At 50.8% G+C, this 22,906-nt stretch overlaps 2 protein-coding genes across 19 annotated transcripts in view; one reads left to right on the top strand and one right to left on the bottom strand.

Annotated features, from left to right (window-relative positions):
• DMBT1 (deleted in malignant brain tumors 1) overlaps positions 1-6,352 on the top strand; it is a 64,749-nt gene extending 58,397 nt beyond the window's left edge. For all 18 annotated transcript variants that reach the window (XM_087862601.1, XM_087862599.1, XM_087862600.1 and 15 more), the window contains 2 exons: positions 2,933-3,321; positions 5,709-6,352. In XM_087862601.1, coding sequence (XP_087718727.1) covers positions 2,933-3,321; positions 5,709-6,006 — 687 coding nt within the window. In that variant the 3' untranslated portion in view covers positions 6,007-6,352. The remainder of the gene's footprint in view (positions 1-2,932; positions 3,322-5,708) is intronic.
• A 7,654-nt stretch (positions 6,353-14,006) lies between these two features.
• On the bottom strand, positions 14,007-15,753 carry C6H10orf120 (chromosome 6 C10orf120 homolog). Its single transcript, XM_045803359.2, has 3 exons — positions 15,551-15,753; positions 15,286-15,361; positions 14,007-14,759 (listed from the first exon to the last, which is right to left on the bottom strand). The coding sequence occupies exons 1-3, from the start codon at positions 15,733-15,735 to the stop codon at positions 14,007-14,009; spliced, it is 1,014 nt and encodes a 337-aa protein (XP_045659315.2). The 5' UTR covers positions 15,736-15,753.
• Between the last annotated feature and the right edge of the window lie 7,153 nt (positions 15,754-22,906).

Here is a 22,906-nt window from a genome sequence, read left to right as displayed (position 1 = left end):
CAAACGTTCTAGTCAACCAGACTTTTTATATTTTGCCCTATAATTTAATCGTGTTGGATTCTGGCTTGCCATGAGTTTAGTCAGTGGAAGTCAGGGCACCAAAGATGATTATCCCTCCTCATTCCAAGCATGCAGCCTGGAGACTCTGATGTCTGAGCCACCCCACTGATGTTCCTTCCTCTCCATTAGAAGCTACCAAAGCATCTTGCCAATGCTGGTTCTTGTAAGGTGGCAGCTGGTGGCCAGCACGCGCTACACTCTCATGCCTCCATTTACTCAAAAACCTGCATCCCCTACCAGACTGAGTAGCTCAGGGCAGGGCCAATGTTTTATTCACCCTGGCAGCTCCCAGTGGTGCTGGCGTAGAGCCCAACCCTTTCTAATCGGAGTATAAACTGCCAGCCACTGACCTCAGTTCTACATGACTTTTGAAATTCTCAGGGCAACCTTTATTCCCACGTTATCATAAGGAATTGGAGGCTTACAGAAATTAAGCCATTTGCCCGAGGCCGCGTGGTCATGACCTGCCGAGCCAGCATTCAGACGCAGGAGAACATGATCCGCAGGCAGAGACGTCCACAGCTCCCCCCAGCAGCCTCGCTGAGCAGGGTCTGACCAATGGTGGCTGGTAGGGCTGAGTAGGCGAGGTCTCCCCACCACATGAGAGGGACATCAAGGGGAGGAGTCGGGGTTTTCATGGCGATAGCAGTTGACTTATCTGCAAGATGTCCCATTACATCCTGAGTTCCTTCCAAACTGAGCAGACATCTAATAATGAATTTTAATCTAAAATCAGAACTGCTGCTTGTGATTAAGAAATAAACCTGCATTCCATGATCTTTTTTTTATAATAATTTTTTATTATGTTAGTCACCATACAGTACATCCCTAGTTTTTGATGTAAAGTTCCATGATTCATTATTTGCGTATAACACCCAGTGCACCATGCCATACGTGCCCTCCTTACTACCCATCACCAGCCTAACCCGATCCCCCACCCCCCTCCCCTCTGAAGCCCTCAGTTTGTTTCCCAGAGTCCACAGTCTCTCGTGGTTCATTCCCCCTTCTGCACGCATTCCATGCTCATTGCTTGGAGTGGATTCAGAATCTAGCTTGAGCATAGAAGCCATGGACGAATGTGAATTCCAAGAAAACTTTGATTTTGGTGTGCAGAGTTAAACACAAGGCAGCTCGGCTTGTCTCTGAAGGAGTAAGAGTCACATTTATATGGTTTCTTCTGACAATCACTGGCACTCCCATATAAAGCCCATTCTTTTTTTTTTATCATTATTTTTAGAAAATAGAGTGTATTTTCCTTGCATGGATGGGGGGCATAAGATAGATGAAGTCTCCCCACCCCACCTGAGGGACGTCTTCCCCAGACCTGGGTCTAGAGTGCGGGCTCTGGCACTCCCCCGTAGGCCTGGGGCTGCAGAGACCTCCTTGGCTGCCCTATTGTAGAAAATGGGGAGGCAAAACCATTTTAAATTACTTGTTAAATTTTTCTCTCTTCACATGTTTTTCTGGAAGGGACAAATTAGGAGTTGAGTTATGCAACCACAGGCATGAAGTGACGGTCTTTCCAACACACACCACTCTGAAGAACGGTGATATTTAAGGTGTATAAGGGCTGGCTTGAGCAGAGAGAGCTTGTCTGGTCTTCCAAATGGCCAGGAATGGAGTTTGGTCCTTGACAGATGCTTAACTACATGTGACTTGAAAAACCTCTTTTTTTTTTTTTTCTTAAGAGTAACCTAGCCTCACATTTTAGGACTTCTATTTAGGCTATCATGGTATTCTTTCTGTGTGTGTTCTTGGAAAAGTACCCACTGCTTAGGGGAACGCAAGCCTGGCTAGCAAAAAGAAGTTTGCTTCTGACCGTCATCACATGGGGAGGGAAAGCGTTGCTCCCTGTCTGCTTGGCAATGACTGGTTTGTGCTTACCTTGCTTGAGCCCAGATGATTGTGACCATGGAGCTTCCAGATGGCCTTGTTCACCTGTGTCCCCTCAGCCATCTGGGCCCCATTCTTCATCCATCACAGTCCTTTTCTGGGCCCTGCCCCTGTACCTTTCATTCCTTCCCTGGTATTTATTGATGCTCCTGACGGTATCGTTGACACTGAATCAAGCCCTGATGACATCATCTTATCCTTGAGACGCTCACAGACCACTGGGTGCAAGGCTGTCATCCCCAGAAGCTCACTCTTAGGCACATCAAATGGCATGAGAGACCAACATTCTGAGGAATTTGCTGCTTGCTAAAAGGCAGAGTGAGAACCCGTCCCGTGGTATGGGGGAGTGACAAAGCCCTGTGCGACAGGAAGTGCTGCAGCATTGCTCACCTGTCCACATGAGTCTCTGGGGGAGCCCCTGCCCCAGAGGTCAGAGACCCACTGCAGCTAGAACTCCCCCCTCTGTCACTTCTGGTCCTGGAAGCCTTGGACACCAAGCCGCAATCGCTACTGAGCCATCCACAGTGAAGGCTAATCCCACCAGCCTCTCCCTCGAGTACACAGCTGCCTCCCCTGGTTTCTCCCAGCCGCAGTGAGAACGAAGCAAAGCAAGCACGAATGGCCCTGAGCGATGGAGTCCGGGCTCAGCTTGGTCATTCAGCGGCGCAAGGGGTCATCCACACACACCCATCTTCCCCTGGGAAGCAGGTCCTAGGAAGCCCCAATACCTGGCCCACACTGTGGTCCCCATCACATAGTAGAGGAAGGGGTGTGTGAAAGGAGGGAGTCCTGCTAGTTAAGCAGCATGCCCAGCCCAGATATTGGGGGCCATGGCAGCCATGTGCCTTCTCTGTGTGGTCCTGGGAGGGTTTTGAAGTCTGGCTGAGTCACTTCCCTCTCATTGTAACCAAAATCAGCTGTGAGCTTCCCTTAGCAGGCGACATTTGCTTGACTTTGCTCTCCTGCCTTCCTCTCCCAGGCAGATAACGATACCATCACCTATTCCAACTTCCTCAAAGTAACTGTTCCAAGTGCCATCATCAAGAGGAAGAAGGATCTCCGCATTCACGTCAGCTGCAAAATGCTCCAGAACACCTGGCTTGACACCATGTACATTGCTAATGACACCATCGATGTCAGCGAAGTGCAGTACGGCAAATTCGACGTGAACGTTTCCTTCTATACATCTTCTTCATTCTTGTATCCGGTGACCAGCAGCCCGTACTATGTGGACCTGAACCAGAACTTGTACCTTCAGGCTGAGATCGTCCATGCCGACACCTCCCTGTCCTTGTTCGTGGATACCTGTGTGGCGTCCCCCTCTTCCAATGACTTTACATCTTTAACTTACGATCTAATCCGCAGTGGGTAAGGACTGTCTTCATGGAACGGATGTCAAGCTTCACCTGACAATTCAAACAGGAGTAGCCCAAAGTCTCAAGGAGTTTGGTTCTAGTAGAATCCAGCTTAATCAGTCAGGTTGTCATAGCTGGTTAACATGTAGGGAAATGGATGTGTGCAGAAGTGAGTGAGCTGTAGCTGGGATCCGACCCGGGTGACCGAGCTCCATAAGAAGACATGCGTGTAGTGGGGAGAGCCTTGATTCTGCAGCAGATCGAGACTGAGATGCCGGCTCTGCCACGTACCGGCTGCGTCACTCTGGGCAGGCAGCCGCAGCTCTCTGAGCCAGCCTCTTCACCCATCAGACGAGAACAGTGGTGCCCACATCATAGGCTGTTGGGAGGATGAAACGGGAAGGAGTCGTGGGGCCCTGGGCCGAGAGCATGCACGGCAGGTGGTCCACAAGGAATGCTGTGGGTAGCAGGGCTCAGCAGGGGTCTCTTGACCTAGAGCTGAGAACGGTGGTTCTAACCAAGCCCAAGAAATGCAGAGGTCAGGCCAGTGGTGCCCAGGCTGGGGTCAGGGGTGCCCAGGTTGGACTCCTCCACTACAGCCCTGCTTCCCTGGATGAAAGGACTCTGGTGAGGTGGAATTTGCCTCTTCTGAGCTCATCAAGGGGTCCTGGGATGCTGGGATGTGCAGCTCCCATCCCTGCTCCTCCGTCTCTGTATACCGGTGTGCGCACCAGTTCTTTGCTTCTAATTTGACCTTGACCTTGGCACCTCAGTAACAATCACGTAGAAGTACCACATAGAAGTTGTATTGATAGGCTCAGGGGCTCTGCTAGGAGTCAGGGTTGGGAGGTTAAATTGTACCTCTCCCGGAGATACCAAAAATAGCACCTTTTTTCCAGGCACAGTTTGAATATGTGTCAATTCAGGGAGCAGGTGTTGAGACTTGTCTTATTTAGTCTATGAAGCTGGTTCAATTCACAGCAGCCCCCTTGGCAGCAAAGATGGTGGACATGCTTACCCAAATTCTCGTTCTACAAATAGTAACGAGGTGACATTTGAATTTATGTCAGATGATTGAAATGAACACAAATGAGTGATGTGGTTCTTCTTTGCTAAAAGATTCTTTTTTGGTCAAATTATGGCATATATGCACAGAAGATAATGCAATTTCCTTGGGAGAGGGGGCTGCCCGTGGGGAGGTAGATGTGGACCCAACTGGACCTGGAGGGACTCATTGGCTACACCCGACATCAGCCAGATCACCTACCTGGATGCCCGTTAGAGGATTCTGGAGCTTCAAACGCACCCATGCCCAGGCCCCACCGGCACATTCGCTTTATTTGGTCTGTTGTGGGGCTTGGGTGTCTGTATTTTCAAAATCCGCCCCGCCCCCAACCCCGTGATTCTGAAGGGCGGCCTGGGTTATGGAGCTCTGGCCCGTACAGACCACGCTGACTGGTGTGGTTTTCTGGGAAACGAAATTATTGCCCAGCAGCCCCTGGGTTACCCTGACCTCGTTTACAACTGTCCCGCTCCCTGATGAGGTTCTGGGTGCTTTCTTTCTCATCTTTGCTGCTAAAGTGACCCCTGTGGGAAAAAAGAGCATGGTATTTGAGAGAATGTGCATTGAAAGCAGAGGAAGGAAGGCAGAAAGAAAACGTCGAGTGAACCCCGGGCCACGTTTCCAGGCAGGATCAGGCAGCCCTGGTGTGACAGCTCTCACCCAAGATAAAAAAGGCCCACCCTAAACCCCAAGGACCAGTTTCTTTGCTCTCCTCTTTGCGACGACACCCCAGATCCTCCTGTTAAGAGATGCGCGTGGGTTACGCAAGCTGCTTCGTCAGCTGGGGTAGAGCTGGGAGACTCTCCTCATCCCCATCTTGGTAAAGTTTCTCTCGGGATTCTTAAGGAATCTTGCTGCTAACACCCGTGCAGGTGAGCGTCTGAGGGAATAAGGAGGCGGTTGATGTTGGAGTAGGGGCTACTGGAGAGCCCGCAGGCTCATGGGAAAGTACAGCCACCCAGGGCTCAGGGCAAGAGGAGGTGGGTCAGGAGACGCAGCCCCAGAGACTTGGGTGGGGGCGGGGGCGGGGGTGGTAGCCACCAAAGACACCAGAGAGTAGCCCAGAGTCACCCTGCCTGGCTTGGGCCTCACCCCCCTCACCTGGGTTTCCAGGGCCCCCCAGCGCAAGGTCGCTGAGCACCCACTGTGCCACGTGGGGCCTGCTTCTCTGTGTGACTTGCCGCTTTAAGAGGCTGCTGTCGGACCAGGGCTGTTGGGGTTTCCTGGAGGCCGGCGGTCAGTGTGTGAACCACACGATCCGAGGGCAGGAAGGGGCGGCAGGGGGCGTGGGCCTGGCCCGGGCGTGGCCTGAAGAAGCTGCTTTTCTCTCCTTCCAGGTGCGCAAAGGACAGCACCTACCAATCTTTCCCGGGGCCGTCGCCTCGCATCGCTCGCTTCAAGTTCAGTTCCTTCGACTTCCTGAGGCGCTTCCCCTCCGTGTACCTGCAGTGTAAGATGGTGGTGTGCAGGGCCGACGACACCTTCTCCCGCTGCCGCCGCGGCTGCATCGTGAGGTCCAAGAGGGACGTGGGCTCCTACCGGGAGAAGGTGGACATCGTCCTGGGACCCTTTCGGCTGCAGGCCCCGCGCCCCGAGAAGAGGAGCCTGGCTAAGCGGCGGGCCTCCCGCCCCTAGGCCCGTGACCCGAGGGGACCCGGGATGTCTCTGTTGGTGTCAGGTCCACCTCAGATTGGCCGCCCACCACGTGCCGGGCCTGCTGTGCTCCGCGGGCCGATGCGGCGTTAGCGAGCTCGCCTCTCGCCTTCTTGCAGGGGCTCCTGGGCTGTGCGGGACCACCTGTGCGGCGTGGCCAAGGCAGTTCTGGTCAATAACCCGGACCCACGGGACACCTGTGTCCTCTGGGTTCTGAACGCCCCGAACCTCACCTCTTGTCTGTGAAACACAAATGTTAAGATCTACGGGTTAGGACTGCGGAGGGGACGCAATAAAGTAGCGGTAGTTCAGCTGCCTTCATGTCTGCCTGGTTCGAGTCCCGGTCTTGTTACTGTTGTTACTGTCACCCACAGCAACAACACGACGCTAACGATAATACTATTGCTCATACCAAGAGGCCCCTGTGTCCCCAGGCGGGGCTGCGGGGCTGTGGGGCTGCGGGGCTGCGGGGCTGCGGGGCTGCGGGCAGGATCGTTTATTCCAGCGGCTCGCAAGGCTGACGTGTTGCTGGTCAGCCATTCCGTCTCCTCATCTAGAACGGGGAATGCATCTCACGCTCTGCTGTTTTCTTGTGGGTGCGGACAAGGAAATGTCCGCAGACTGATTCCCAGGATTGCTGGTCCAGGCTGAGGACAGGTCAGCAGATATGGTAGCACCGGTGACAGGGACAGGTGTGGGGTGGCAGCAGTTGTCACAAGCCCTCCTCTTGGTTATTGGTTTCCACCCTGTGGGACATCTTTGGGGGCTCTGTCTCCCTGTGTCACACATCTGGGCGGTGAGCATGTCCAGCTGATTCCAGGCTCTTATCTCTCATATGCACTTTTTTTTTTAATTTTTATTTTGTTATGTTAGTCACCATACAGTACATCCCCAGTGTTTGATGTAAAGTTCCATGATTCATTATTTGCATGTAACACCCAGTACACCATGCAATACGTGCCCTCCTTACTACCCATCACCGGCCTATCCCAGTCCCCCACCCCCCTCCCCTCTGAATCACATATGCGCTTCTTGAAGGACTCTTACGTGCCAGGAGACAAATGAACAGGAAGCGATCAAAATCCCTGCCCGCATGGAGCTTACAATCCACTGGAAGGGGATGCAATTCAGAAATAGGTTGAGTGCTTGGTACCTGCCGCGGGTTGGAGCTATGGAGAGACACAGGATAGAGTGACGGGTGAAGGGGGCTGGCAGGGACGCTGCCCACCTCTCTCTCCTCCCTTCTCTTCCCACGGGTACACAGTAGCTCAGGGCCTGAGGACCTCTGGCCTGGGATGCTTGCACCCATTTCCCAGCTGGTCTAAATGTCCCAAGTCCCCCTCTCCATCCTTCTGGAGTCTCTGGCCACGTTTGATCTCCCAAAGCCCAGCTCTGACTTCCAGTCTAAAACCTTTCCTGGCTGCCACTGGCTGACAAGACACTGAGATCTCTCTGGCTACCTTTGGGATCTGGCCTCAGTTTCCTCTCCGGCGCCTCTCACTCCCATTCCTTTTTCCTCTCCTATCACACAAACGGTTTCGATCATCATCACCTGCTCTGAGACCACCATCCTTGCTTGTCCCTCCCCCTTCTCCACTGGGCTCATCCTGATTCCCACTCTCCTCTCCTTTCCAGACCTGCCGCTGACTGATGTGGGAAAGCAGGCCAGCCCCTGGGGTAGCTGCCAAAGCCCTGCCTTCTCTGCTGGGGACTTCCTGGCCGTGGTGGCCTTCACCCTGGGGAAGAGCACCCTCACAGCCAGTGGCTGGGCTCTGAGCCCTGATGTGCTCAAACATCGGTCCCACCTTCTCGGGAAGATGTGAGAAAGGAAGAAAGGAGAGCCCTGAGCTTGGCACCCAGCAGCGCCCTAACTCTGTTTACCTTGTCACAGGTGCGTGGTGAGGTGTGGCTACAGACAGGTAGAGGCTGGGTTTCCTGGAAACACAGGCTTGATGATGGGACAATATGTCAGGCAAGCAGGGGGAAACCCTGCGTCTCCAGGGAGGAACGTATAACAGGTGGGCAGAGCCGAATTTTCTGGCAGCTGTACAGGGGGGTAGAGGGGACAGCTTACAGCTACAAGACGGTGAATGACAAATACGCACAGACGAGTGTGGGAGCAAGAGACAGGTATCGACACAGAGAGGCAGAGGGTATGGCTGTGGGTGACTGGGACATTGAGCCAGGCCCAGGGCCCCAGACAGAGGCAGGACAGGGCAGAGCCGGACAGAGACTACGCCATGGCAGTCGGAACCCACTGTCTGCACCACACCAGGAGCAGGTGGAAATAACGTTTGCTGTCGTGATTTCCAGCGACCGAGACTGGTTTCGGGCCGGGGTGCTCTCTCCTGGCTGTACGGGGGATGAGTCCAGGGCCTTCAAGCTTCTACTTCCTACCCGAACCCAGACCAATTAGACCAGATTCCCTGCGGGTGGGCCTGACAGTGATGATTTAAAATCTCCAGGAGGTACCTCGGCAGCCTAAATTGAGAACCCCTGGTGGAGGAGTCCTTAGGTCCCTCTGGAGAGGACAGATGGGGCCCCGCTCCTGAGAAGGAGCAGAGCAGGGAAAAGGTCCTTGCTGTACCCATGGGAGGACTCTGGAGGCAGGCTTGCCCTCCCTGAGTGCCCAGGCACTTTCCTTCTGGAAACCTATTCAATTTCATTCTAAAGAGACCATCTTAAAACAGCACTTCTGGAAGTACCTTATTTTGATGAAACCATTGCTTCAGCCCGTGCTTTCAATAAAAGCTCGGTGTGGAGGGATGTGAATTCAGCATCTCCTGCCGGGGGGCGGGGTGTCTTCCAACACAGAGTGAAATGCAGTCCCCCTGACAGCTGAGCTGGTCGGGTGTTACCGCTCTCACCTGGCGGGGGTGGACACCAAGGCTCAGAGAGGTGAGAGAGCACAGACTCCAAGACAGGGCCGGGGCAGGCCGGAGGGGCGGTGCAGTCCACCCCAGACTCCAAGTACCGGGCTTTCCTCCTTCCTGTGTCCCCAGGCCCAGTGCCAGCAGCCCAGGGACACTGAACTCACAGAGAGTTTGCCCCTCTGGCTGCACCTGACAACCCTGTCTGCAGCTGGGTGGGATGTGGGACCCATGATCCTTAAAGAAACAGGTGTGAAATGAGGGGTTCTCCGATGCTTGTGGGGTCCACACCTATCTACAGCCCAGCTGGTTCTGGTGAGACCTCTCACTGTGCCCGGGTTACAGCTCCTCCAAGCCCCATGCACCGTCAGGACTTACTCAGAGCCCACTCACTAACCCTCAGCTCTGTCCACAGCAGAATGCTGACACCCCAGACCTCTGCCCCAGTGGCCAGGAGAAGGCAAGGTCACTGTCCTGAGTGGTCTCCTTCCCCTTCTAGGGACAGAACCTGCCCTCCAGCCCCTCCCAGAGGAGCAGCCTCTCCTGGCTCACACTCCTGCCATTCCTCCTGTGAACACAAGGGGGCGACACAGCTATGCCTTAAGGCTTTCTGCTTCTCCAGACCTTGTTTCTTTGTTCCCTTTGGGTGCCAGTGGTTGTCCATTATAGGAAGCGCTTCCCTATTTTTGCTCTAATAAAGAACCCCAGGAAAGGGCTGCCTCTGCCCCGTCTCCCACCTGTAAGAAAACAGAATCCTATCTGGATCTCAAACAACAGGGGGGTGGGTATGTCCTATTTTACCCCGATTGCCAAGGCAGACGAAGGAGGCTGCTCAGCAGCCCCTGGATTCTGCACCCCAGTCCTGTCCCTGGCTCCAGGGCCCTCAGAATGACCAGCACAGGGCTCTGGCCAAGGTGGAGGCTCATTTCCAGACAGGTTTGATCAGCACAGCTTCCAGAGTGTGCCACCCAGGGACAGGGACAGCCTCGGCTCATAGATGCTCCAAGGGACCATGGGTTGGACCCGAGTTTCCTCTTGATTACTGTGTTTGGCTGGGACATAGGGGACCGGTGTGGGTGCACGGGAGAGGTGGCCTTGCTGCATGCCCGCTGGAGAGAGGAAGTCAGCTTGGGACAGCAGGCTGCAGTGGGTGCTGCATTTTCAGAAATCATGCAAGTTTGCATTCATCATAGCCATTAGGAAAGATTAAATGGTAGGCACTTAATCCATTAGTGCAGTTGAATACATTGCATTCAGAACAAAGGTAATAACACTCAAACTCATCATTTCATAATTATTCGACTCCGTTCTATTGTTATCTTTCCCTGAGGGGCTTTCTATGATTGTACCTGGTGGAAATTGTACGTACCGGGGAGAGGCGGCAAAACCCTTCCCGACTCCGTGTTCAGTGATGCCATGCTATCGGGGAAATTGGCCAGAGTGCAGGTCTGACAACCCGGAAATCAGGCTACCTTTCAGGACTATGCCCATTGCAGGATATTAAAGATTTCCCAGCCCACCATGGATTCTCCAGAAAAGGGACTCCTGGGGCTTGGCAACCCCTCCAGGGGGCGCCACTGTGTTGAGATTCCTCCATCAGCATCACATCTTGGGAGAAGCACCTGAACCTCAGAAGGTTTGGCATCTGAAGCTCCTGGGTGAGGAGAGCCCTCGGAGCTGGCACAGACCTGATGAAAGCGGGGCCCACGTGAAGCCCAGATGGGCCATGGCGGTGGGGCCAGGCCTGCTCTGGGCCCCTGAGATGGGGAAGGAGCTCAAGTGCTGGTTGGGAAAGGTCAGGGACAGTGAGGCAGGAGGTGGGGGCTGGGGCACGGAAGACAGAGAGGCACAGCACATACCCCGTGCCTGAGCCCAGCTCCCCAGTCCCTCAACTGACCCTCTTTGCCAAGGCGAAGTCTGAAGCCTCTCAGCCCCAGCTCAGGCCTGAGGCTAATTGCAGAGACATTTCCATTTCTCTGGGACCCCATGTTTGCGTGTGGCCAGGAAACTGTACCTTCCACGCTCTGAAATGAGAACGAGCATGCCTGGCAAATCACAAACATTTGTGCCACAGAATGTTCCAGGGCTGAAATTCCAAGAGTGAATGAAGGAGTCCTGTGTGGACATGATTTCTGAACTACGATGTTTCAGTGAAAGCCATGGTAATACAACCAATACTCCCCCACAGGAGCTGACGCCTTATGCTGGCCAAAGCCAGCACCCAGATGGTATAGTAGCTATAGTCCTAATTGCCAAGACTCGGAAGGAGCCAAGATGTCCTGGGCAGGTGAGTGGATATATATAGACTGTGCTCCAGCAGGACAACGGCATATCATCCAGCGCTCAGAAGAAGTGAGCTATGGAGCCATGAAAAGACACGTGGCGGAAACCTCAGTGCACATCGTTAAGTGAAAGACGCCAATTGGAAAAGCCTACAGACTGTATGATTCCAAATATGAAATTTTCTAGAAAAGGTAAAATGATGAAGACAGTAAAGATCAGGGGTTGCCAGGGGTCGGTGGGGAGGGATGAACAGACAGAGCACAGAGGATATTTAGGGCAAGGAAAACACTCTGTATGATGTTCTGATGTTTGATATACGTCATCGTACTTTTGTCTAAACGCACAGAATGCACACCACCCAGAGTGAGTGCTAAGGTAACCTACGGACGTCAGCTGATCGTGGTGTTTCCGCGTAGATTCGGCATTTGTGACACATGGACCTCTCTGATGAGTCACGGTGATACCGGGGGTGGGTTGTGGCTCATGCAGCAGCAGGGGGTAAACCTAAAACTACTTATGAAAATACTCTTAAGAAAACACAAGTAATGCCAAAGGTTTCCTTAAAAATACCTTTTTAATCCATAGATCAATTCTTTGATTCAATAAATATTTTTTGAGTGCCTTAACAAAATGGAATCAGTTAGCAAAAGTTCTGGGCTCTGAAAGATAGTTTTACAAGGAAATATCACAGTGTTCCATCATCTTTATTGCACTGGGAATATCTTAGAGGAAACAAAAAGGCTACCCAACTCATTTTACAAAAGTAGAAAATCTGATACAATTCTAATCTCATGTGACTAAAGGACAAGGGCAGTACAGGGGCGGAAACTTTAGGCAATCAATTTTATGAATGTAGATGTGAACAGAAGATAAAATAAAATCAAATAGGAGAGAATTTCCAAAAATTGAGTTCAGTAGTGTAAAAGAAAAATTCTAAAAACTAAGGATTTATCCTAAGGATGCAAAGATATGTCAAATCAGAACGTCTACTAATGTCATTTCTCACATTAACAGAGTAAGCACAAAAATTCATACTGACACTTCAATGGATTAGAAAGGAAATTCAACAATATTCAATAGCTCTGAATGATGACCAAAAGCATTTTAGACATTAGTCATTGAAAGGAACGATCTGAATGACACGAAGTGCAACTATGAAAAACCTCCAGCAATGTCGAATTTATGGGTGAAACTTTGGAAGCATTTCCATTAAAATCAAGAGTGGATGGAATGTCCGGCTTGACGTTACTCAGCCTTATATTAGAAGCTGCAGTCACCGGAGCAGTTTTTCAAGAAAAAGACAAAGGGTTTGAAGAATTGACAAAGAAGAACAGAAACTATTCTTATTTTCAGCCAATACGGTAAACATGGAAAATCTCAGATCATCTACATCAAAATGGACAAACAGGAAAGCAGACAAACAGAAAGAACTGGACTCTTAACTACAGAGAAAAGGTGTTGGTTGCCAGAGGGGAGGGGACATAGTAAAGGGAATTAAGAGTGCACGTAACTTGATGAGCACTGAGACGTGTATAGAATTGCTGTGTCATAATGTTAAAACATTATAGGAATATTTAGGTTAAGGTTGCTGGGTCCATGTGTGAAAAGAAATAATGCTTCTAGTTAGAATAACAAATCAGTGTATCAGATTTCTAGGGAATGAAGTGTTGAAAGACATACAAGAAAATGTGATGAAATGGGGAGACATAAATATTAATGGTTCAACAGCTTTGATACAATAAACGTGCCAATTTCTTTCCAAGAAATCTACGGACTTAACTGCCTTCCAAACGATTTCAAATTTCCGAGAGTTCGGGAAGATAATCCAGAGCTCATATGGAAGGACAAAGGGCCAAGAAGAGCCAAGACGACGCTGAGAAGGAACCAAAATCACGCAACAGAAGGGAAAATGCCCCTGCCGCTCATGAGGACAGTCGCACAGCGTGGTCATTATTCCATCAAATGACTGGCACAAGGACAGACAGCGAGACCAGAGGCAGACGGACAACTGCGAGTCCATCTAGAGCGAATGAAATTAGTCTCTTTCCTTCTGCCTTTTACAAATAATCAGGGACAATGTAACTGTTCGTAACAGGAATGTGCATAAGTGAGTTTTAGATGCGTTGTGTAATAAAATACTTCGGAGCAGTTCAAATGAAGGACCGAGAGCTATTTCTATCAACCTGGATAGTTAAAAAAAACTACGTTATGTTGAGGAAAGAAACCCCAAACATTTTCAGGGTAAAACCATGACCGAAACTGTCAAAGCGGTGACAGAATGTTCCATGATGTGTGGATGCGTCAGTACCTACTCCACCAAGGATACTGTGGATCGTTGCTGCGACCTGATCATGGAACGAGAGCTGCAGAGAGCCATACGCAGTCGTGGGGCTGATCTGCGGCACCATGTTCTTGATTGGACCTTTGGAAGTCCAGTCAATAGAGTTGGCTACTATTTAAGTCATTAAGAGTGATGTCCCGTCAACCTTCAGGATGGGTGTTTCCCAGCCATTCTATGTTGCCTACATCCCTGTGACAGATCACCTTCAAAACTGTTGTTTTAAGCCAGTACATTTGAAGGTGATCTGTTTCACCGTCAGGGGAAGAGACACAGGGCCCGCAGCAGTGGGTGCAAAGGAGGGGCCTGCACCCCGGAAAGGCCTGGGATGCAGGTAAAGGTGGAAGCCGAGAGCCGAGAGCCCAGGGATGCCTGAAACCGGGAAGCCTCTTTCTGTAGCTCTTACCTGGAGGAGCCCGGGAGATCCCCGGGCAGAGCTGCAGGAATAATAAGGACCAGGACGCTCCGTTACCATGGGAATAAGTAGGACTTTAATACCGATGAGAGGCTTTGTGTGTGTACTCTTTCCAGAGGCTCTCTTCCCCCAGGAGGCTGGCCTTGGTCGCCTCAGTGGGGTGGGCTCCCCGTGATATAAAATCCTGATTCATTAGCATTAGGTCGCCAGGGAATTCAGCTACGTGGAGAAGATTCTGGTTGGTTAAGCCAGTGATGGACCGTTCCACTCTCTTGGTGGAGAGGAATGGTTTCCGGTCGTTTGGCTGGTGTGTGAAACACTTTTTTGGTTCTTCTGACTTGAAAATTACGTTCATGTTGATTTCTTGTCTTTTTGTGGCTGTGTTCGCAACATCGCCTTTCTCCTCTTGCTTGGCGTCACTGTAGAAATCAGCGTCCGCATCGTCCTCGTCTTCCCTCGTCTTGTCTTTCATCGTTGGGCACAGGCCCCCTCTAGACAGAAAGGAAGAGCCCCGAAACCTCTCGATGTAGGGCAAGAGCTGCCTGTTCCTTAGGGCCCGAGCAAGCTGCATCCGTTCTACGTGCTTGACGATGGTGAGCTGCTCACGCTGTGGCATTCTTAACTCCTCCGGGGGCACGATCACCTTTGCTGTCCATATTTTTTCTAGGGGCCTATAGGTGGCACAGGGAGGGGAATGCTGTGTTCTATAGTCCATCGCCCGCTTGTAGTCCGAGGACAGTGACTGTTGCTCCTTAAGCATTTTCCATTCTTCCTCTTGCTTGTGAATCAGGAGCCTTTTGGCTGCTACGGTGTGAACACCGCCCAGACGCTGACGACGGGAAGGGGACTGTTAAAATCCCGACGGGACAGGAGCAGGGGGCCCCCATAGAAAGCATTGCCTAGTGGCACCTCCCCCCCCACCCCCCCGTGGCTGAGTGGCTGAGCCCCTGTGTGGTGGGAAACGGGGCGGAGCTGTGGGGTCAGACAGGCCAGGGTTCCAATCCAGTCTCTCCTTCTCTACTATGAATTTGAAAGAATTGTACCGACTTACAGGGCGATGGCGAGGCCTTACCTATGAGAGCGACTTGCACAAGGGAAGGGTTTTCGAGATGGCAGCCCCTGTCATTGGTCAGCACTCACAGTTCTATTCCTGATCAGGACTTTGAAACAAGGGAGGATTTGCTCTGCAAGGGTGGGAGTCTCGAGCGGACGCAGCCGACTCGAGGCCACTGGGAGACTTGTGTCTCTGTGGCTGGTCGGTTTGGAACCTCTGGCTTCCCCCGCCCACCCCACCCCCCCAGCCTACCGCCTGGCTGCAACAGGGCCTCCTTGTGAATAAGCTTTAGGACACTTACTAGAATCTCTTTTTCCAGGGGGGAGTATTTCCCGAGGGCAATGCGTGGATCTGATTTGTAGAATTTGGTCCATATCCTGAAAGGCAGAGAGGCAGGTAAAGTAGGACTCCGGGAAGGGTCTTCCTACTTGTAGTTTTGGGGTGGGAAACCTCAGGGCTACTCTGCGTTCGTCAGATTAGGACCACTGTGACCACGGTGGGCTCCTCCCCTTGGCTCATTCCGGGGGGAGGGGGGAGAAAGGACCAGAAGCACAGGCTACACTCACTCCAATGGCGAAGCAGGACACAGACCCCGTTGGCTGCACAGGGAGTCTTTATCCCGAAAGGAATCGCTCATGGTACATATTCTGACTGGCGTTCCGGTCTTACTCCACATTCCCTCTGCAGGCTTTCTTTCTTGGGTCCTCTGTTTTCCTACCTTCTGACAGCCACTCTCCCATTCTCTGATCATACTGCCACACTAGGCTAGAGGGAGGCGCCGGTGCCTGGAGTTGCTTTCCAGGACAGTGTAATGGGAACCCAAGGGGCAGTCACAAACTTCTCTTGCATCATAACTGGCCTATTTGGGGGCTATTATGAGGTCTGAGTTTAGGCATCAAGGATGCCCTGGGGTGACATGGACATGCATTACCACGTTCCTGCAGTGCTGGAGTCCAGGGGAATAGAGTGGGCAGAGCACGTAGCTGGGGGCGTGAACTGACCACGTTGCTGCCACCCACAAGCCCACAGAGACAGCTCAGTCCCTTCCCTGGCCATCCCTGGGCTGCCTTGTTTCCCTTCCCTGGATGAAGGCTCAGTCTCTCCCTGGTCATCGCTTGCCTCTCCAATCTTAATTCCTCATGCGCCATCAAAGAATGCTACCCGTGGCCCTTGGAGCCAGTTTCTCGGCTGCCGTTCATGCTGCCCCCACGTGTCAGGTGCCTCTCCTCCCCTGGCAACTTGCTTGTCTTTCAGGGCCCGGCTCACCTGTGCCTTCGCTGAAGATTTCCTTGCAGAATAAATCACCCCTTTGTCTGTGTTCTCATAGTCCTGCTATCACCGTGCTATTGCACTCTGTCACAAATCGACTTCGTTGTCCAATAGTCTGTCTCTCCTCTGCTCAAAAGGAAGTACCAGCAGCATCTTATGCTTGTGCTGCTGTGGTCTAGCACGAGGCCTCGCGTGGAGCAGATGCTCGGCTTGCTGACTCAACAGCAATCATCCTGGGCCTCTGGCCAAAGGTGGGATCTAGAGTTTTCTGGTGGGAACGGACGTTGGCACACCCCCTACAAAAAGTAATGTGACTGTATATATCAAACATTACAAATGGGTTTGCCCTTGGCCCAGCAATTATGTGTATAAAATAAAATATGCACAAGGTTAGGCAACACCACTTGATTGGGATGACAAACCCTATGACAAATTCAAATGTCCATTAATAGGGATTGGTTAGAGAGTTACGGCCAACCATACAACGGAATGCTATACCACAGTAATAAAGATCAAGGAAGGAAGATCTTTATTTGTATGGAAATGTCTCCAAGAAATATGGTTCAATATGGTTTTTGCACGAATGCACAAAGCAAGGTGCAAAAGAATATAAGTTGTAGACTATGTTTTAGACTTGGAAAAGAACAAATAAGCACATATATTTGTATTTGCATGAAGAAAATCTGGAATAATACACACAAAGAAATTAATAAAAATGGTTACCGGAAGTGGGTACCAGGCAGATGAGGAAGTGGTGGAAATGAGCCTTTTCATTGTACGCATTATTCTGTCTTCAATTTAGAGCCATGTTGAGTGTATCACACATTGAAAAAATTGAAAAGGAAACAGCCACTCAAGAAAGAGGACTTCTGTGTTGCCTCTGACAAGTGTGGGTGCTACAACTTGCCTTTGACTCCACCGGGAAATTCAAAGTGGGGCGTATAGGACATGGTCCAGTGCTCATACCCAGGTGAGCCATCTGAAACGGAACAGTGCTCCTCCCATTCACACAGGCAAGTTCAGTTACCTGGAACATCCCCAAACCCAGGAATCCGCAAGGAGCACCTCTTAGCAGTAAGGAAACTGCCTCCTGCTCTGTGTTCAGAGCCCCAGCCACCTGTTCCACAGTAGCTGCTGACGAAGAATGACCTTGCATGAACCCCACGACACCTGACACATTGTATGCGCTCAACAACTATTCGTGAAACCACCAGCGAATGATATAGGATGGGATATTATGTACCTATTAAAAAGCCGGTCTTCGACAAATGTCCAATAATGTACTTGTGATGTAATGTGATATTTAAAAAAGGCAGAATACAAAACTTACATAGAGGACGATCTGGATGCTGTATACACACAAATATGCAAGAGGGAAACAGACAAGCAGGAAATCCACAGAGACATCAGCACTGGTTACTCCGGGCTGTGGGCTGATGGGGGACCCCCAAAGTCTGGCCGTGTTCCAGCAGCCCGGTCACCTTCAGAAATTTGGGGGAGGAACTATGGCCCCATCCCAAAATGTACGGACAGGAAAGGGTGCCATGGTCAGGACCCAGCTTCTCCAGAAAGGGAAAGGGGCTTGGGAGGGGGCACCCTGCCGCTCTGCCTGGGAGGCTGTCACCAGGGCAACAAGTCTTTACACTGTGGGGAAACTGATGCTTCCTACACTCAGTGCTACCACCTTGCTTCGAGCTCACTTCCTTCTCTCCCTCTCTCATTGCCATCCCCAAGCTTTTTTTAAAAAGATATTTCTCCCCGTGGGGCACCTGGGTGGCTCAGTCAGTTAACCATCTGCCTTCGACTCGGGTCATGATCCCAGAGTCCTGGGGTCAAGCCCCACATTGGGCTCTCTGCTCAGTAGGGAGCCTGCTTCTCCCTCTCCCACTCCCCCTGCTTGTGCTCTCGCTCTCACTGTCTCTCTCTGTCAAATAAATAAATAAAATCTTTAAAAAAGAGAGATTTCTCCCTGATCACTTTTACATCAGTTTCATTCCTGATTGTTACCAGGTTTTGTGTTCACTTTCATTCACAGTCATCAACCTCAGGGCTGCCTTGTTTTCCAGGCTTCCTCTTCTACCACCTGTCATTTTAATCTATGTTTTACTTTCATGTTCATCTTATGTCTCTGCCTTATAGCCTTTACCTTTTATACACATCTCATCTGTTTTTACCTACTGTATTGGTCGGGGTTGTTCAGAGAGCCAGGAGAAGAGATTTTAAAGAAGTGGCTTACGTGATCATGAAGGCTGGAAGGCCAGCAACCTGGAGACCCAGGGAAGAGCCCCTGTTGCAGGTCAGGTCTGCTGCCAGAATTTCTTCTTGCTTAGGGTACGTCAGTCTTTCTTCTGTTCAGGCCTTCAACTGATTGAGTGAGGCCCACCCATTTACTGAAGGGCAGTTTGCTTTAGCCAAAGCCCACTGATTTAAATGTTACTTTCATCCAAAAACATCCTCACAGAAACACCCAGAGTTATTCATGGCCAAGCCAAGTTGGCACATAAAATTAACCATCAAAACTACTTGTATTTTACTAGGTTTTTAAAGATTATTTTAAATTGTTTTTTGTTGTCTAAAAAACAGCAGGTTTTTTGCTGTTATCCCACTTTGGAAATTTGTAGTAATAGATGCATATGGTACGTATTCCCTTGTGTCTGCTTTTTTCCCTGAACATCGTGTTTTTCAGACTTCCTGATATGCTTGACTTTGGCTCATTTTCATTGTTGCTTAGCATGCTTATGTTATGATTTCTTAATCCATCTTCTGCTGCTTCCGATTTGGGGGTCATTCTTGTACATGACTCCTTGGGTTATATGCATGCTCTTCTGGTGGGTGAAAATCTAGGAGCAGAGGACCTGCTTTCTAGGGTATGTGTAGCTTCGATTTCCTACAAAATTCTCAGCTCTATTCCGAAGTTTCTACCAGTTCACAGTCCCACCAGTAATTCCCCCTTGTCAACACTGGTGGGTATGTTGTGGTAGCTCACGGTGGCTTTAATTTGCATTTTTCCAGGTACAAATGAGACTGGACGCTTTTTCTGTTGGCCATTGAGATGACCCTTTGTGAAATGTCTATTCTAGTCTTTTGTCCACTTTTTCTAATAAGCTTCTGTTTTCTTGTTGATACATGGGACGTCCTTATGTATTCTTTTTTTTAAAAAAGATTTTATTTATTTATTTGACAGAGAGACAGCCAGTGAGAGAGGGAACACAAGCAGGGGGAGTGGGAGAGGAAGAAGCAGGCTCCCAGCAGAGGAGCCTGATGTGGGGCTCCATCCCATAACGCCGGGATCACGCCCTGAGCCGAAGGCAGACGCTTAACGACTGAGCCACCCAGGCGCCCCCTTATGTATTCTTGATGGAAGCCCTTGCCGGTTCAATACATGGCAAACACCTGCTCCGACTGTGGACTGCGCTCTCGCCTTTCTTCAAGGTGTCCCTAATGCCAGGTGCACTCCCAGCTTACCAGTCTTTCCCTGATTGGTTAGTGCTTCCCGTGCCTTGTTTAGGAAATCGTTTCCTACCCCAGGTAGGAACAATACTGTCCTAGATTATATTATATGTATATATTTATAATGATATTCTATAGTCTCTAAAAACTTGGGGTTTTTTTCTTTTGAACTTTCTTAACTTCCTACTCTCAGTTTTTCTGCCATAATGCTCAATTATTTCCCACCTTTTTTAAAGTATACTTTCCAGCTCAATTTTATACGGCCAACAAGAAGTGCGTACATGCATGCACTCTATGCGCTTTGCGCGCTCGCAAATCACACGCGAAAACCGGGAGGATGTTCCTCCTCCCGGCATCCGTCCCTGCCGTCACCTCCTGGGCTCTGGCTCCCTCTGGTGGACGTTGCGGCCCATTGCAAGTTGTCTCTCCAAAGACCCATCGGCCCTCTCCCCTCTCCAGCGCTAAGATGCTCTATGTAGATAGCCCGCCCATTTATGGGAATGGTGCTCCTTTTTAACATTGCATAGGATACAGTCTTCATATGAGAAGCTGTGTGCTTTAAAATCATAGTTTGCTCTACAAAACCATTGGCTCTAGGCAGATCAGAGCCCTGGGAAGGGCTTCTAGACCAGCACTTCTCCAAAAATTAAAGTGCAAATAAATCTCCTGGTATTTCCTTAAAATGCCAAGTCGCATTTGATAGATGTGGGGTCGGACTTAAACCATATGCACTTCCAACAAGTTCCCAGGTGATGCCAATGCTGCTGGTCCGAGAGAAACAAAGTGGCGACTCAGTGGGGGACTGCTCAACACGGGGTCCTAGTCCACGGGTGGTCCGTGGACCGGAAGCCGTGGGATCCATCACCTGGGAGATCGTTAGAAACGCAGAATCTCAGGCCCTGCTCCAGATTTGCCGAATCCCGATCTGCGTGTCGCAAGTTCCGCAGGTGACCCACTGGCACAGGAGAGGAAGCGCAAAGGCAGCTGGCTGGTACCTGTGAGGAAGCAGATGGTGGGGTCAGCCCAGAGCGCCCGTGACCGGGACTCACGCTGCTGTGCACCAGCCTGCTTCTCAAATCCCGTTCCCAGCTTCTGCAGCCTCCTCCTTCTGGCAGAAGGACTGGGGAGACTCGCAGAGTTGTTACAAGCAGTTACTGAGGCCTGGGGTCAGCTATGGCCCTTTTGGAGGCCCTTTGGGAGGTCCACCCAGAACATGGAGCCTAAGGGCAAGGGAGGCTGGTTTCCCATCTCGACCCCTGGCAAGTGTTTTGGACACGCTGTCGTGTCAGAAGCAAGGTAGTTGATTCTTTTCCTGTCTGAGGGGCAACAGGTTATTGTCTGGGGAAGTTCAAGTCCCGGAGGGATGATTGAATCAAACTTGAGAATCTAGGCCAGGGCAACGGTATTTCTGCCTGTGTGAGTTTTCTAGTTTTCTCCACCAGAATTTCTGTGGGATTCTTTGCAGCCCATCTGTAGTTCTATTATTAGTGCCTCTCCCATTAGGATGTAAGCTCTAAGAGCCCGAGAACTTTACTTATGGATTGCTGTTGTCCAAGCCCCCAGCATGGTCCCTGACATATAGAAGGCACTCAGTAAATATTTGTGGAGTGAAAAAAAAAACCACCCAAAACTTAGCTAAGATGCCACCATACAGTGACCCACAAGCTCTGTGCCAGGGGTTCAGATCCATCTCTGCTGGGCAGGGAGTAAAGGGAGGGGCTGGGGGAGGTGAGAGAAACAGCCCTCAGCTCCCAACGGCAGGCATCTCTAAGGCTGGTTTCTGCTCCGGTTGACTGCGTGGGTCACTTAGGCGAAGCCACACCACTGTGGGTGGGAGATGGAGGGGTCTCCCTGAAGGCATAAGGGAAAAGGGCCCCTGGAAGAAGGGCGTTAACAGGAGAGGAAATTATTGCTACTCTCTGGGTCTCACTCTCTTACATCTTAGCTCTTAGAAGGTTTGCCCTTCCTGCGGGTGCCCTGCTGGTGAGGGAAAGTGGCTTCTGCCACGTGGAGAAGGCGGGGAGCAAAGTCAAGAATTGGGAGGCAGACCAAGAGCCCCTGGGGTAGTTCACAGCCAGAGAGGAGCTGAGTCTTGTCATTCTGTGCTCCTTACTGATTGTGTCTTCTTCCCTGAACACTGAGCCAGAGCTTTGATAGCTCCGGTCTGGTCTTGGCCATAAGGTTCCATTTGGGCTGAGGGGAAGGACAGGGGCAGGGGAAGTGGGTAGTGCCTCCAAGGCCAGGACCCTGGGCTCAGCAGCAGTTAGTGAGGCCCCACTCCCAAAGGGAAGATGAGTCCCAGGAAAGAGAGCTTGGGTGAGGTCCATGAGGCCCAGCGCTCCTAAGCCCGGGGAGTCCCGCCCCTTCCCACCTGGAGGATGGGGCTTGATTTGATCGCTCTGTGGAGGAAGGACATCTGCACTAACTCACGAAGGACAAATTAGGTAGACAGGAGGGGTTTCCCCATAGAGGAAAGAGAAAAGGGGAGAGAGCTGGGAGAGGCTGGTGAGTCCAGGGAACTGAAAACTCTGGTTTTGCAGGAGCAGAGGGAGTATGGGGATGTGATGGGTCAAAGGCCAGAAAACGAGGCAGCAAGAATCAGGAGAGCCGTTAAGCCAGGCTGAAGAGTTGGCACCTCTCCTGCAGGAGAGTGAGACATGCATCACAACGTCCTTTGAAGGAGGTGGTGTGCTCAACAGTGTAATATTTTTTTTAAGTAAGCTCTATGCCCAACGTGGGGCTTGAACTCATGACCCTGAAATCAAGAGTCACATGCTCTACTGACTGAGCCAGCCGGCGCCCCAACAGTTTAATTTTTTGAAAACAACTTTATCGAGGTGAACTCTACCTTCCATGAAATGCACCTGTTTTAGGCACGTAATTCAATGATTCATAGTAACTTTACCGAGTTCTGCAACAGTCTCTACAGTTCAGTTGGGAACACTTCCATCACCCTAAAAGGATCCCTTGTGATCCCTTGTGACCATTTACAATCAATCCTGTGTCAACCACCAGTCTTCAAGTCTCCTTGCTCTCTCTCTACAGATTTGCCTTCAGATGTTTTCATTTTAGCTTCCTTTCTAGCTTTAAATGACCCTCTCTTTCTTGGCTCTCTGCTGTGGAGTGAGTGGGTGTTTTGTTGTCCCTCTGTCACAGCGGACACACCACTAGTTCCATGTTTATGAAACCTGCCCTCTTCCCAT

Source organism: Ursus americanus, chromosome 6, assembly GCF_024610735.1.
Source record: "Ursus americanus isolate L20-20 chromosome 6, mUrsAme1.1.p, whole genome shotgun sequence".
In the NCBI taxonomy this organism is placed as follows: Eukaryota; Metazoa; Chordata; class Mammalia; order Carnivora; family Ursidae; genus Ursus; species Ursus americanus.
Note: the sequence above shows the minus strand (reverse complement) of the source record. Positions and strands in the feature narration are given on the sequence as shown.

Bases quoted from the DNA above. Each gene is read 5' to 3' on its own strand.
- C6H10orf120 (XM_045803359.2), bottom strand. From the start codon at position 15,735: ATGATCAGAGAATGGGAGAGTGGCTGTCAGAAGGTAGGAAAACAGAGG. The intron at 15,362-15,550 runs GTGAGTGTAGCC...TCTGCCTTTCAG, and splicing joins TGTCCTGCTTCGCCATTGGA to GATATGGACCAAATTCTACA. The intron at 14,760-15,285 runs GTAAGTGTCCTA...TCCCGTCGTCAG, and splicing joins CCCTGGAAAAAGAGATTCTA to CGTCTGGGCGGTGTTCACAC.